Below are 15,135 nucleotides of genomic sequence, written 5' to 3'. Positions count from 1 at the left end.
GGGGAGGTTGCTGAGGATCAGACCTTATGGAGGGTCATTGAGGGGGTGGAGCCCGGTGGGCGGGGTTTCCAAGGGGCGGGACCTAGACGGGTCAATGAGTGGGCGGGGCCTGGCGGGGGCCGTGTGTGGTTGCTACGGGCCCACTTCCGGGTGCGGGGTCAGAGGTGGCTTCCGGCGGGAAGATGGCGGCGGTGGTCGCGGCTGCGGACGGGCCCCCCCCGCTGCTGCCCGAGCTGAAGAGCCAGTTCCGGACCCGCGAAGGCTCCTACCGGCTCCTGGCGCCGCCGGGGCCCGAGCCCCGCAGCCGGGGGGGCCCCGCCGCGCCGCCCCCCGCCGGCCCCTCCCCGCCCGCGCCCCCGCCCGGCCCCGCCGCGCTGCCCCCGGTGCGGCTCTCGCTGGTGCGGCTGCTGCTGCCCGAGGGGCCCGAGCCCGCCGAGCCGGGCGAGCCCGCCGAGCGCAGCCGCCTCTGCTGCAACCTGGGCCGGGAGCTCTACTTCTACTCGGGCTGCGGGCCGGGCCCCGGCGGCCGCGCCAGCAGGCGGGTGAGGGGGGGCGGGGCGGGAGCCCCCCCAGGGGCAGGGTGGGGGGGGGAGCCCAGAGCATCGGGGGCTGGGGAGCGATTTCTTGACGGGCGGAAGAAGGGGTCGGGGAGGGGGAGGTGTCTGGGAGGAGCAGGAAAGTAAGCGGATGTCAGGGAGTGGGGGGGTAACTGGTACAAGGATTGGGGGAGCATTTAGGTCACGGGGTGCAGGCAAGTTGGGGGGCCTGAGGTGAGCAAGCTGGTAATGGGGGGAGTAGGAGGGGTTGGTAACTAGGGCTGGGGGGCTGGAATCAGCAGATCCCCAGGGAAGGGAGATGGTTCCCTCTGGAAGCGAGAGCAGCAGGGACCCCCAAAGTGCAGAGGGAATCTGGATGGGGGTAGAGGAAGGGGGACCCTGAGGCTGGAGGGGAGGGACGGAACCAGGAATCCTGAGGAGGGTTGGGTGTGTGGGGCTCCTTCCCCGGGGAAGGAGAGGAGGTTAAACTCCCACAGAAGAGCATGGGAGCATGTGGGGCCGGATTCCAGACAGGGAAGCACCTCCACTGCAAGGGGTGCTTGGCAGCCTCAGTGCTCCTGCACTGGGAGGGGTGCAGGCAGAAGGAGTTTAGGACAGAGTGAGCTGTTTAGCTCCAGTGAAGGCCAAACATGGCATTGACAGGCATCTGTCCTGTTCACTTTGGGCATCTGCCCCATGCTGTTGCTTTCAAACAGCTGCACAAACAAGTGACGCAATCAACCCCTGCTGAATTCTGTGTTGGTGCTGGGTGCCAGGCAGCCGAACCATGCTGTGTCCCACTTCGCTGCTCTGCAATCCCCCCATTTCCACACGATTTAGCAGCGGGGATGTTGCTGCAGTGAATCTTTCTACTGCACTTCTCTGACATACACTCCAGTGCAGATATTTGTGCAGCAGCAACTGGGATGCAAACTGTAGGTGGGGTGTGTGTGTGCATGCTGACTTTAGACCTCTGAACTTTTAGTTGACTGTTAAGGGTGTTGGAGATGTGAGGGGACTGGGCCCATACGCAGAGAGATCTTGGCAGTTGGGGCCAGACTGTGGTATCAGTTACTGAGCCTGACCAATCAAAGTACATTCAATGATGCAGCATCCTTGTGGGTGTTTGCAGCTTGTGTTAATGGCGGACTCCAGCTGCTCACACAGGACGGTGACTGAGCATGGTGCTTCAGACAGATAAGATGACTGTACACCTGAATTTAGCCTCTTAGCTGAAATTGAGAGCACTAAGATTCTTGATCTATCACTGGGACCACTAAGGGAGGCTGTGTGGAGACTGGCACTTACACGGCTGGCACTCTTCCACATCAGAGCCCTCACTGTGCCAGTTCTCTCTCGATTCTCCCAGAGGAGGGGCAGGGAAAGCAGAGCTGCTTGAAAGGGGAAAGGTTTAGCCTTCTTTAAAAGGCTTGTTTGGGATCTTGTGTGGGCTGAAGAGGGTGGTGGGAAGTGTTGTGCAGAGGCCTCCTGGGGATTAGATGTAATTGGGGTCCTCTCTAGGGGTTGTGTAAGCAGTTAGGAAACGGTTCCAGTCTTTACTGCAATGTGATAACATCACTGGAGACGCAGATGGAAATAGCGTGAGAGCAATTGTCCGCTTAAGGCAGACTGAACGGCTGACTGGGAAGGGGACGTGTGTTAGGCAAAGCTGGTTGTAATCCCTGTCACAGGCACGTCGGAAGTGGTCGTGATTGGGCGGGAAAGTGGGGTCCACTGCTTAGAGCAGGAAGAAGCCTAGACTCAGGATTCCTGTATTCCACCCTCCAGCTCTGGGAGGGGAAAGCGGCCTAGTGGTTAGAGCAGGAAGGGGCTGAGAGTTGGGATTTCTGGGTTCTGTTACTGGCTCTGTCACTTCTTGACACTGAGAAAAATCACTTCCCTTCTTTGCCTGATTTTCCCCATCTGTACAATCAGCAGTATGGTACTGACCCGGGAGCTAGTGGCTGGGCCTCAGTAACCTGTGTCTGTGCACACTCTGAGGCCCTTGGCAGTAGGGCGCTGCAGGAGGGAGGGGATTAGCTGTCCTGAATGGTTATTGATTTCAGTTGCTTCCCTTGGGGATCCTACCCCGAATAGGAGCAGCAGTGATGTCCTCTGTTCCTGCCAGCTCTCGCAGTGTGTTCTCCATGCAGCATGCTGGATCCTCTTCGGTTCAGGGTCCCAGTTGCTCTCTAGATCACGAGTTCTCAACCTTTTTCTTTCTGAGGCCCTCTTTCTGCCCCCTGCCCCCACCAACATGCTGTAAAATCTCCACAGCCCACCTATGCCACAACAACTTTTTCTGCATATAAAAGGCCGGGCTGCCGGTAGCAAAGCTAAGTTGCTGAAGCTTCAGGTGGTGGGGCTCAGAGCCCGGGGCTTCCTCTTTCTGTCCTCAGCCCCAGTGAGTCTAATGCCAACCCTGCTTGGTGGATCCCCTAATATCTGCTAGCAGCCTCCCAGGTGGCCCTGAGCCCCTGCTTGAGAGTCGTTGCTCTAGATCCACTCCTGCAAAGCGTGTAAGGTTAAGGGGGAGGGGATGTAACTGACATTTCCTCTTTCAAAGCCAGCAGCTTCTCACCCCTCCTGGTGTTGTTGAATTCCAGTCCCTGGATCTGAACAAGCCCATCGACAAGCGCATCTACAAAGGCACGCAGCCCACCTGCCATGACTTCAACCAGTTCACAGTCGCCGCTGACAGCATTTCGCTGCTGGTGGGCTTCTCCGCCGGGCAGGTCCAGTACCTGGATCTCATCAAGAAGGACACCAGCAAGTTGTTCAATGAGGAGGTGAGATCCCCGCCGCTAACGAGCCTTTTGCTCCCTCCTTAGCCAAGGCAGGATTTCACCCAGCCCCCCTGGAGCCGATGGGTCTTGTGACTCACCACCATCCTCAGATCCCGTCTGTGCTAGTCCTCAGACTGGCCACTAGGAGGCACTAGTCAGCAGTGCAAGGTTTCCCATGCTCCTGGCACCATGTCATATTTCACAAGTTAAGCAGGGTCAGGCTGGGCCAGAGTTTGGGGGAGGTTCTGTGAGGCAGTTCTCTTCCCTCTGATTGGTTACTGAGCCCTGTGTGTTTCTAGGGGTCACTGGGTCTCATGGGGAGCCTGTCATTATAAACCATCTTCTGAGGTCGTTAATGTTCTGTCCGTTACCCGAAATAACCCTGGTAGCGGCAGCAACCGGAGTGGGACTTGCAGCTGCTCTTGTTTGCTTGGGTGATGTACATTTCTGTGGGGGTTTATGCCTGACTCTCAGCTGGCAAAACACTCCCCTGCAGCTGTCTGGGGCTGCTAAAATCTTCCTGCATGTTTCTTTTTTAGCTGCAGGGGTTTTCAAACGAGGCTGTGGTTTGCACTGGGAAGGGTTAATGGTGAGGCAGAGGGCTGGGAGCAGGCTACAGGCCCTTCCACCTACATGTTTCTGGTTCAGATCCAGCCCAATTTGGGAAGCAGTTGCCATCTGTCCCTTGGTCTGTATGCAATAAGTTGGGGAGTTCTCAGTCTAGGGCCCAGCAGGCCACTGTCCCAACCAACCCCAATGGAGTGGCCAAGGCCTGGACAGGCCCCAGACCTGAATTCCCCTCCCCACCCTGTGGGGCTCCCCCTAGGGAAGATCTCCTCAATCTGATCCCTGCTGTCTGTTTCCCATTGCCCCAGCGGCTCATCGACAAGACGAAGGTGACCTACCTGAAGTGGATCCCGGAGACGGAGAGCCTCTTCCTGGCCTCACATGCCAGTGGGCACCTGTACCTGTACAATGTGGAGCACCCGTGTGGCTCTGCCTTGCCCCAGTACACTCTCCTCAAGCAGGGCGAGGGCTTTGCTGTCTACGCCTGCAAGAGCAAAAGCACCCGCAACCCGCTGGTGAAGTGGGCGGTGGGCGAGGGGGCCCTCAACGAGTTTGCCTTCTCGCCCGACGGCCGCTACCTGGCCTGCGTCAGCCAGGACGGCTGCCTCCGCGTCTTCCACTTCGACTCCATGCTGCTGCAGGGCATGATGAAGAGCTACTTCGGGGGGCTGCTGTGCGTCTGCTGGAGCCCCGACGGGCGCTACATTGTCACCGGCGGCGAGGACGACCTAGTGACCGTCTGGTCCTTCGCCGAGGGCCGGGTCATCGCCAGGGGGCACGGGCACAAGTCCTGGGTCAACGCGGTGGCCTTCGACCCCTACACCAGCAGCGTGGAGGAGGAGGAGCCGCCGGAGCTGAGCGGCAGCGACGAGGAGCCCCAGGAGCCGGCCCACTTTGGCCGGGTGCGGACTAGCAGCACCCTGTCCCGCCTCTCCAAGCACAGCACCAAGAGCTCCCCCTCGGTGACCTACCGCTTTGGCTCGGCCGGGCAGGACACTCAGTTCTGCCTGTGGGACCTGACGGAGGATGTACTGTACCCCCACCACCCGCTCTCCCGGGCCCGGACTCTCACCAACACCTTCAGCACTGGCATCCCCTCCTCGATGAGCGGCGGGAGCAACCTGGCTGGGGAGCCGGGGGGCAGCAGCAGCGGGTCGATCCTGCCCCGCTCACTCTCGCGCTCCAACAGCCTGCCCCACCCGGCCGTCACTGGCGCCGCCAAGAGCCACACGACGGACAGCGCCGTGCCCTTCAGCATCGGCAAGTTCGCCACGCTCACCCTGCAGGAGCGCCGGGACAAGAGCGCCGAGAAGGAGCACAAGCGCTACCACAGCCTGGGCAACATCAGCAAGAGCAACGACAAGCTCAACGGGGCGCCCCGGAGCAAGCTGGACACGGCCAAGGTCCTGGGCACGGCCCTCTGCCCCCGCATCAACGAGGTGCCCCTGCTGGAGCCCCTGGTCTGCAAGAAGATCGCACACGAGCGACTGACGATGCTGCTCTTCCTGGAGGACTGCATCATCACCGCCTGCCAGGAGGGGCTCATCTGCACCTGGGCCAGGCCTGGGAAAGCCGTAAGTACAGCTGCCGAGGACTGCAGGGCTGCCCTGGGAAGGGGGAGGCCTGCACGTACTGATCCCAGAGCGGCCGAGGCGTCTGCTTCCCCTCTGGCAGGCTCCTCCAAAGCCACTGGCTCTCCTGGAGTCCTGCAGCCCATGGGGAATGGCTCCTGCCTGGGGGGCCACACAGGGACAGCACTCTGAGCAGAGCTGGGGCAGAGGAGAGGGACGTGGGAAAGGCTGTTCTGCTCAGGAGGGCATTTGGCACAGCAGCTAAGAAATTGGGGAGTGGGGTCCAGTGTAAAGTGGGTGTCGGGGCCCCTGGGGTCTGTTCCCGGCTCTGGGAGGGGAGTGAGGACCCGCTCTCGGACCAGGGACTGAGCGTTTGGCTCTAGCTATTCCCTGCCCTGGCTGGCTGCTGCAGAAGGTCGAGTGCCTAGACATAAACCTCTGTCAATCGGCCAGCTTGAACTCTGCTCGCTGCGAGAGGTCCCCCCTCTGCTCTGCCCTTCCCGATGTTACCCAGTGAGGTGGGGACACAGCATGTGGGGCAGCAGGAAGCTGAGCGTGTCCTCGCAAGGGGAATAGTCAGATTTAGGGCTGGCTTATGGCCACCAGCTACGCCGGGGCTGGACTCACCTCCACTGCCCAGACCACCCTAGATGCCGGCTGCCCAGACCACCCAGACCTCCCCTGGCCTTCCTCCAGGGGATTCTGTGGGGCACATCCCCTGCACGGGGCCCAGTCATCTTCCAGATAGACCGAGTGAGCAAGTGGATTTTAGAGCTCTTAGCAAAATCAGCTGTTAGCGAGTCTCAGGCTTCACTCTAGGGATGCTGCTGCCCCGGGTGACTCCAGTCTCTGCCGCTGACTCGCTGGTTTGGTTTTCAACCCTGGGGGCAAATCACTTTGTCTGCCTCCGGATTGACTCTGTGTTGGAGTGGCAGCGCGGCAGAAGCATTGGGGGAGGTGTCCAGCAATTGCTGGGTGCCACCCACTTTGAGATCCTCTGTCGAAAGGTGCTCCAGCCGTGAGGCGCTGGGAGAGACTTTGGGGTTCCACTTCTCCCACCGTCAGCCCTCCTGCTCCCTGCTGCTTTCTTCCATGCCCTGTTCTATCGGAGCAGTGACGCCCCCGCTGCGTGTGTCTTGGGGGCTGGAGGGCGTCAGCAGACACTGCTCTCTGCAAATCGAACCCCAGCAGGGCTGTGATTTCACTCTTGCTTGGCAGGGGTAGGGATCTTTCGGGGAGGGAGCAGGGGGGCAGGGTGAAGAGCTTCATGACTTGTAGGGTGCAGGTTTCTGAGATCTGCCGCATGTCGCTCGAGCCCTGTCACCAGTCGACTTCCCTGCCCCACCTATGCTAGCTGGCTTTTTGCAGCTACCCTAATCAGTTTCCCTCCAGGTCTAGTCAGTTTCACTTCCTGTTTCTGCATGCCAACAAGTGAGGCCCTCTGCCTTCCTGAGGCTTCTGGGGAAGGTCCTACCCCCCATTCCCAGGTGTAATATGAACCCCCCTCTTCTGCTGTCTTCTCAGGCCTTTCTGTGCTTCAGGCAGTGCCCCCTCCGTGGTGCCAACTCTCGCCATATCTCCTCTTTTCATAGATTCTGAGGCCACAAGGGACCAGCGCCGTCATCTAGCCTGACCTCCTTTGTAGCACAGGCCGTAGGAGCATTAGCTCCTGCGGGAGCCAGAGCAGGTCTCTTAGTCCTGATTTAAAACTGCTCTTAAAGCCCCGGCTGCCAGCGTCTCCTGGTGACCTGAGAATCACGTTTAAAAAACAAAAGTAAGTTTCTCGCCCTTGTGGTTGGGAAGAAAAAGCTGCAAATATGAAAGCAGGGGACCCCCAAAAGGCTCAGACACCAGGAGGCTAATGACCCCTCCCCTCTGATTATTTAAAAAAATCTTAGGAGTTTGAAGCGAATCTTGTGATTTTGGGGAGGCAGTTTCCTGATTTCCGAGCACTGGGGTTAACTTTGCCCTTCCCTGTCTCCCCAGTTGGAGGGGCATGTCTCCGCCCTTCCCCCCATCCTTTAACTGCTGCCTTGGAGCACTGAGGTGTGAAATCGGGGATGCCTACAGCTGCTCCCCACCCCCACGACTGACACAGCAGCCCCCTGGGTTCTGTGGCAGGAACACACAACTGCCGTTTGGGTATGTCTGAACTGCAGCTGGCAGCGAGCCTCCCAGCCCAGGCTGACACTCGTGCCGTGTGGAGGTGGCTCTGGCGGAGACTCGGACCCTCCCAACCTCCTGTCCGCCCCAAATCACAGCTGGAGCCGCAGTGCTGGGCAGGAACCCGCTCGCCCCAGGCGTGTGGGAGTCAGCCTGGCGTAGTGTGATCCCCTCTGGTCCTGCCGCTGGTGTGGGAGGGGCTCCCCCTTTCCATCCATCTCCATAGTGGTTGTAGCCTGCAAGCAAAGGATTCACACCGGGACTTTGCCGGGAAACAGGACCGGTGAGTGATGCGCTTAAAAGTCAGCAGGGTCCGCCTGTGTGCCCCGGCTCTGGCCGCTGTCAGTGAGAACATTGGGGCTGTGAGATCCTAGGGGCACCCAGCCCCTCAGCTGCCCTTCTTGAAGTTCTTAACCAGCTCCTTGTCACCCCCTCAGCCCGAACCTTGGAACCCCCCCTCGGAGCTGAGCACCCTGTGTCCAGGAGATGGTCACCGGCTCTGAATCAGGCAGGCCGGGGGGGTTGTGTGAACTCTCGGTAGTGCTCAGAATCCCATGGGCTGCAGCTGCTTCTCTCTGGAGCCGCCTGGCCCCTCTGTGCTGCAGGGTTGTTGGCTTCTCCCCACATTTTGTGCCAATGGGAGCCTGCGGCTAGAAAGCTTTGGGTGCGCAGGGCGGCCTCGGGGACCGAGCCCCGTTAGCAGGATGTGGGGGGAGGGGCTGGTGAGCCCTGCCCTGAGAATACAACAAGGGCTTCACAGCTGCCAACTCAGCCCTGATTTCACCCAGATGTCTCAGCTGCTGCCGCGTCCGCTGCCTCCCCGGTAGAGGCGCTTCCAGTGGCTTTGGGGTGTCTGGGACCGGAGTGGGGGCTTGTTCAGCAGAAGAGTTTTGCCTCTGGAAGGCAGTTTCCATCCAGCCCCGCACCTTGTAGCGCTCCCCCCCGCAGCCGGCCGGCTGGTCCCTGGCTATGCTGGGACTCCAGTTGGGCTCGCAAACAAAGGCAAGCCATGGGATCTGATGCCCATCGCCAGCCCTGACAGCTGCTCCGGGGCTCGGCCAGAGGAGCGAGGCGCTCTCGGTCTTACCTATCGTCTCCAGCAACAAAAGTTCTGCCCCCTGTGTCAGGGCCACCCACATGGCCCCCATTGCCTTCATACCACTGGGTGGGCGCTGTGGGCTTTGCTCCTGGGTGCCCTTGTGCAAGATACGTCCCCACCCTGTGCCTCAGTTTCCCCATCTGTGCAGTGGGGCTAATGATGCTGTCTTCCTTTGTAAAGCACTTTGAGGTGGATTGTTGTTGTCAAGTGCTGCACACACCTGACAGAGATTGCAGGGGAGAGAGGTGTTCTGCACAGCCCCTGCTGTGGGGACGCATTGTGCTAGGTGCTGCACAGACCCTGATGGGAGTCGGGGATGTAGTGCCAGGTACTGTGCAGACACTTATAGGGATCGGAGGGGCATTGTCCGGGTGCTGCACAGCCCCTGACAGAGATTGAGGTGTGTGTGTGTGCAGGGGGGTTGTGTTGGCTGCAGGGAGAGACAGGCCCCACCCCAAAGAGCTCACAGCTGGAACAACCATAATACCCAGGCAAAGCTCTGCCCCTGGCCACCACCCCCAGGGTGGGGGGAAGGGGAGCAGGTCTGGGATGGGCTGGGCTAGCAGAGATCTGCTGTTCTGGGCCAGGGCCAGGACTCAGGCGCAGGGACCGGCCCCCTCTGGCTCTGGCCACTGCAAAGGGAATCAATGAGGTTGGGCCCAGATCCTCCAGGGTGGTGTGGTGCCTAGTTGCTGTTGGTCTGGGGGGCGTTTGGGACCTCGATCCCTTTGCCAGGCCAGGCCCTGGTCGGTGCCCGTGTTTCAGTCCCTGGCGACAGGGCATTGGCCTGGAGTCCTGGGACTGGGGAGGTGCGAAGTCCTGGCTTGTGGGGCTGAGTTTGCCCCTTTGCAGCCTCTCGTCCCTGACTGTTAGTGTGGGGTGTCTGTCCCGCCCCCCAGTTCTAACCATCTCCCCCTTCCCTTTCAGAACCTCACCTCTCAGAACGGCAGCTCGCCCAGCGGCACTGTGGTATAACCCCGGGAGCGCCCGCCCCCCACTCGGTGCCAGCTTGGCCACCTGGCACTGCCCAGACTCCAGGCCCTCGTTATTTAACGCTAATTGACGCTGCGTGGCCAGACGCTTCCGTGGTGGTGAGCCGCTAACAGAGGTTTAATATATAGATCCCCGTCTACAGAGCACAGGCCCCTCCGCCGGCCCGGGCCACCCCCTCCCTTAATGTATTAATGGCCCCCTGTTTAAAGCGTTGTGGAACTTCAGCCCTGGAGTGATGGGAGCAGAGCTGGTCTCCCCAGAGCCCTCACTTTGCATAACAGCCTGGAGTGCAGGAGCTGCCAGCGACCTGGGGAGGGGGGAGGTTTTCTGCTGCCTCAGTTTCCTCAAAACACTCTGGAGTGGCCAGAAGGGCCTCTACAGACCGGCACTACCTGCACTTCCTCTGCCAAGGGACGCCCACCCTGGAACATACGCAGTCCTGGAGACCTGGCACCCTGCCCCCACGTGGGCACAAGCTACCGCTGGCGTCCCCAGCACCACCTGCTGCTGTCCCAGACCCCTTGCGGGCAGGCCGGGCTTTGTCCTGAGCCAGCGCTCGCTCTGGTGGCGCCTGCCTGTGTCTGTCTCCGTCCTCACCCTGCAGGGCCTCTGCGCCCACTACTGATCCCCGGGCCCAGAGGCAGCAGGGCTGAGTGGAAAGGTGCCCAGAGGGCAGCAAGTTGGCAAATCTCTCCTCCTCTCCTGCGTGTGAACAACCCCCAAAGAGCTGGAGAAACTCCCAGGCTGCTGTGCCAACAGCCTGCATTGTACCTGCTCTGGGCATCTGCCCTGTGCCTGGGCAGAGAGAGGAGCCAGCCTCGGCAGTACCCGGCCTCCCCATGGAGAAGGGCGCTGCCACACACCTTGGCTCTCACTGGGCTCCCTGGAGCTGTGGGTGCTCACAGCGCTGCCTGGCTGCTGGCCCCTTCCTGCAGCTGGCCACAGCGCTGACCCCTCCCACCTCTAAAGCCTTGGCTGCGAGCACCTGTGTGCTGTGCGGAGACCCTCTCCCTGGGAATGGCCCCCCTGGGCTCATGTGGGGGGAGAGGGACTTGGCCCCAGCTGCCTGAGCAACAGCCACGGCCTCCACCGCTGTGGGAAGGCTGGCAGGAGGTGCACCTTTCGCTGGGCTGGGCCTGGGGAACTCCCCACTGCTGGAGCAGGTGCCCTGCCCCCCCCCCCCCCCGGAGCTGACCCAAACACCCCGTGAATCGCTGCGGTGCGGCTTGGCTTGGCCTCGCCCCTGCTTGTCGTACACCCAGTGTGGGCCCTGGGAGAGCCCGGTCAGCACAAAGAACAGTATTAGCCTTGGTGTCCCCCCCCATGGCCACTCACCCGTGCCCTCTAGCCCCCTCCCCCACAGGCAGCCCTCTGGGGCTCTGCAGGCACCCTGGGGCCTTATTACTGCTGGCCGTGGGGGCACCTGCCCACTGAACTCCCCCAGGTGGGGGGCAGGGCCCACAGGGAGTGGGGACCCCTCTGCCGCCTGTTCCCCTTGTGGCTGAATGTCTAAGTTATGGAGCTGCGGTTCTGCAAGTTCTTATTTATACTAAAGAAACGATTTTCACACCACTGCCCCTTGCCTCTGCTCTGTGTGCACCTCCAGCTGCGCTCTGCGCTGCCCGTGGGGCGAGGACAGGGCCAGCCTGGCAGCCGTAGCAGGTGCAGATGCAGCCTCGCTCCTTTCCTGGTAGCATGGTAGGGCAGGCTGGGCCCATCTGACCCCCTGGCTATTGAAAATAATTCGCTTTGTGTCTTCAGCCAGGATCAGGGCCCCTTGGGCTGGGTACTAAACAGACACAGTGAGAAGCTCTGGGCCCCATCACACCAAGCACTGCCCAGACACACAGTGACCGAGATCAGGGCCCCGTCGCGCCAGGCGCTGCCCAGACACACAGCGACCGAGATCGGGGCCCCGTCGCGCCAGGCGCTGCCCAGACACACAGCGACCGAGATCGGGGCCCTGTCGCGCCAGGCGCTGCCCAGACACACAGCGACCGAGATCGGGGCCCCGTCGCGCCAGGCGCTGCCCAGACACACAGCGACCGAGATCGGGGCCCCGTCGCGCCAGGCGCTGCCCAGACACACAGTGACCGAGACCGGGGCACCAGCGGGCCGGACGCTGCCCGGACATGCAGCAACCAAGATTGGGGCCCTGTTGGCATCCCCACTCCTGAGCTCTGGCTGAACAGGTGCCAGGGACTGGCCAGCCCCTTGCACTAGGTTAGCTGCAGTTGCTGCAGAGTGAGCGGGTCCAGGGTGGGAACAAACTCGGTGCCATTTCTAGCAGGGCAGCCAGCACTGGCATGAACAGCCCTTGTGCCCAGGTGTGAAGTAGTCGTGGGGGGCACAGCAGGCTTGGCACCAGCTGAACTTAACTGGCTTTCAACCCCCTGCTGGCTGCAACCTGGCCAGGGCCACTGGGGGAGCTGAGCAGGGACTTGCCGTGCGGGCTGGGGGTAGGAATCGAACCTGCTCTAAGTCCCAGGCCAGGGTCTCTGCTGGGCTTTGGAATCGCAAAATGAACCTAGGGGGCTTTTCTCAGTGGTAGGACAATGCGTAGGGATCTCTGCCCTGGCCACTGAGATGCAGCCACCTCTGGGGTGGAAGACAGCAGCTGCTGTAACAGGCACAGAGCAACGTGACCTGCCGGGCCAGGCCGGGCAGTGAAAATGTCTGGGCACGTTTGAAGCCATGGAGGCCGTGAACGGAGTTGGAGTTCGGCCAGTCCTGTGGGTGAAACGGCTTGGTGCAGGGGCAGTGTGTGTCCTGGCCCCTGCCCCCTGCCAGTGCCCCTCCCAACCTGGTGCCCTCTGCCAGCCCAGCCCTGCTGGTGCCCCTCACTCCCAACCCGCAGCCCCTGGCTAGCCCAGCCCTGGGCTCCCCCCCAGTCCTGCCGGTGCCCCTCACTCCTAACCTACAGCCCCCTGCCAGCCCAGCCCTGGGCTCCCCACAGCTCTGCTGGTGCCCCTCAGCCCTGACCACAGCCCCCTGCTAGCCCCGCCCTGGGCTCTCCCCCAACCCTGCTGGTGCCCCTCACTCCCGATCCGCAGCCTGCTAGCCCAGTTGTCCCTGCATGGGGCTGGCAGTGGGGTCCGTCCCAGCTGGGCTGCACGGCGATAGCTGCTGCGAGGCCCAGCAGTGGCTGTTTGCTGGGGCTCGGTGGGGCAGCCTGCAGGGCGCCCCTGGGCTCACCCCTGCCCCCACCCTGGAGTCTGACCATGGGCTTAGTAGCCTGGGCCAGGCATGGCTAGGGGTGATGTGACCAGTCTGTGCGTGGGGGGGGAGAGCGGAGGGGCAAGGGGGATGGTGAGTGGGTGTACAGGGGGGATGGTGGGTGTGCGTGGGGGGTGAGCGAGTGTGCGTGGGGCAAGGGGGATGGGTGGGTGGGCGTATGGGGGGATGGTGGGTGTGCATGGGGCAAGGGGGTGGGGGGGCAGTGAGTGGGTGCCTGGTGGGAGGGTGGCTATTGCAGGGGCATGGGGTGGGCATTGGGAGTGGAGCCGGGGGTGGCGGTATTGAGATGGCCGGGTGTGGGGCAGGGCTCAGCGTGTGCACCTGGGCCATTCCTGTGTCACTCAGCGCCTGGCTGGTGCCCGCTGCCCATGGGCCTGGCCCTGAGGCCTGTTGCCTGCCCCCCCACGCCCCCCACCCCTCTGCCTCACGGGAGGGGAGGGGCGAGTACCCCTTGCTGGCCTGTTCCCCACACCCTGGCCCAACCTCCACCAGGCTGCATTTGGCCTGTGGGTAAAGCCCCAGCATCCCCACTGGGGGGCACTTGCTTGGTGGGCCTGCAGGGGGCAGAGCTCGGCCCCAGTGGGGTTGGGGCCCCAGGGGCCAGAGCAGCAGCATCACGCTCAGCCAGGAGGGGGCGCTCCTGGGCCAGCCAGAGGGGCCCGGTGGCACAGTCGCCGAGCCCCCCCAGTGGCTGGCCAGCAGAGGCCATGTGGGGCCCAGATCCCCTCGTCCCATCCACCATGGCATATCCCTTCAGCCAGGTGGGGGCGTCCCAGGCTCGGCTCCCCCCGTTGGTGCTGGGGTGGCCGGCGCTGCTCCCAGCCCCTGCACGTTCACACACAAGGCTGGCACCCCCGGGACCAATTCGGTTTCTTTATTTCCTCTCCACAGTTCAGACAAAGCCGCCTGGCCGGGGCCCTCTTACCATCTTCGACCCCCGGGTCCGGCTGGCGCCAAGGGCCAATAAATACATGGGGGGGGGGCAGCAGGTGGCTATAAATTAACAGGGTCAAAGTGCAAAACTGCCCTTGGAGGCTCCGCCGGGACCCCCCCGCCAAGAGCCCCCTCCCCAGGTGTGCAATGGAGAAGGGTGGCTGGGGGGCAGGGAACCAGTGGGCTGGGGTGGATTGATGGGGGCGGGGCGATGCCAACACTAGAAATAAATTACTAGCTGGGGGTATGGAGGGGGTCACTGCCCCTCCCATGGCGGAACGTGGAGCAGCAGGTGATAAGTGATTTAGCAGCATAAATTCGGCCTTTAATGGCGGTGCCACTCGTGCCCAGGGCTAGCACCCGCTGGGGGTCCCTGGTGCTGAGCGGGGCCCAGTCCCAGCACCCCCCCCGACTAGCCGGAGCTCTGATGAACGGCATCTGGGGCTGGCACCCGCTGGGGGTCCCTGGTGCTGAGCGGGGCCCCTCAGTCCCAGCTCCCCCCCAACGGGCAGGAGCTCTGCTGAACGGCACCAGGGGCTGGCACCCGCTGGGGGTCCCTGGTGCTGAGCGGGGCCCCTCAGTCCCAGCTCCCCCCCAACGGGCAGGAGCTCTGCTGAACGGCACCCGGGGCTAGCACCCGCTGGGGGTCCCTGGTGCTGAGCGGGGCCCCTCAGTCCCAGCACCCCCCCCCCCCGACGGGCCGGAGCTCTGCTGAACGGCACCCGGGGCTGGCACCCGCTGGGGTCCCTAGTGCTGAGCTGGGGCCCTCAGTCCCAGCACCCCCCCCCGACTGGCCAGAGCTCTGCTGAACGGCGCCCGGGGCTGGCACCCGCTGGGGGTCCCTGGTGCTGAGCGGGGCCCCTCAGTCCCAGCGCCCCCCCCCCCGATGGGCCGGAGCTCTGCTGAACGGCGCCCGGGGCTGGCACCCGCTGGGGGGCCCTGGTGCTGAGCGGGGCCCCTCAGTCCCAGCTCCCCCCCGATGGGCCGGAGCTCTGCTGAACGGCGCTCGGGGCTGGCACCTGCTGGGGGTCCCTGGTGCTGAGCGGGGCCCCTCAGTCCCAGCACCCCCCCGACTGGCCGGGGCTCTGCTGAACGGCACCCGGGGCTGGCACCCGCTGGGGGTCCCTGGTGCTGAGCGGGGCCCCTCAGTCCCAGCACCCCCCCGACTGGCCGGAGCTCTGCTGAACGGCGCCCGGGGCTGGCACCCGCTGGGGGTCCCTGGTGCTGAGCGGGGGCCCTCAGTCCCAGCG

General features: G+C 62.8%; 1 protein-coding gene across 1 annotated transcript; it reads left to right on the top strand.

The window, feature by feature from the left end:
- Window positions 1-182: 182 nt before the first annotated feature.
- DMWD (DM1 locus, WD repeat containing) lies at window positions 183-11,284 on the top strand. Its single transcript, XM_030544353.1, has 4 exons — window positions 183-542; window positions 3,143-3,325; window positions 4,198-5,463; window positions 9,650-11,284. Exons 1-4 carry the CDS (start codon window positions 183-185, stop codon window positions 9,695-9,697), a joined length of 1,857 nt encoding a protein of 618 aa, XP_030400213.1. The 3' UTR covers window positions 9,698-11,284.
- The last annotated feature ends 3,851 nt before the right edge of the window (window positions 11,285-15,135 follow it).

This window comes from Gopherus evgoodei, unplaced genomic scaffold, assembly GCF_007399415.2.
Source record: "Gopherus evgoodei ecotype Sinaloan lineage unplaced genomic scaffold, rGopEvg1_v1.p scaffold_34_arrow_ctg1, whole genome shotgun sequence".
Taxonomy (NCBI): Eukaryota; Metazoa; Chordata; order Testudines; family Testudinidae; genus Gopherus; species Gopherus evgoodei.
The sequence above is the reverse complement of the archived record's forward strand: the minus strand, read 5'-3'. Positions and strand labels throughout refer to the sequence as shown.

Excerpts from the sequence above, each read along its gene's own strand:
- DMWD (XM_030544353.1), top strand. The coding sequence starts at position 183 with ATGGCGGCGGTGGTCGCGGCTGCGGACGGGCCCCCCCCGCTGCTGCCC. Across the intron at positions 3,326-4,197 it reads GCAAGTTGTTCAATGAGGAG|CGGCTCATCGACAAGACGAA; the intron begins GTGAGATCCCCG and ends CCATTGCCCCAG. Across the intron at positions 5,464-9,649 it reads GGGCCAGGCCTGGGAAAGCC|AACCTCACCTCTCAGAACGG; the intron begins GTAAGTACAGCT and ends CTTCCCTTTCAG.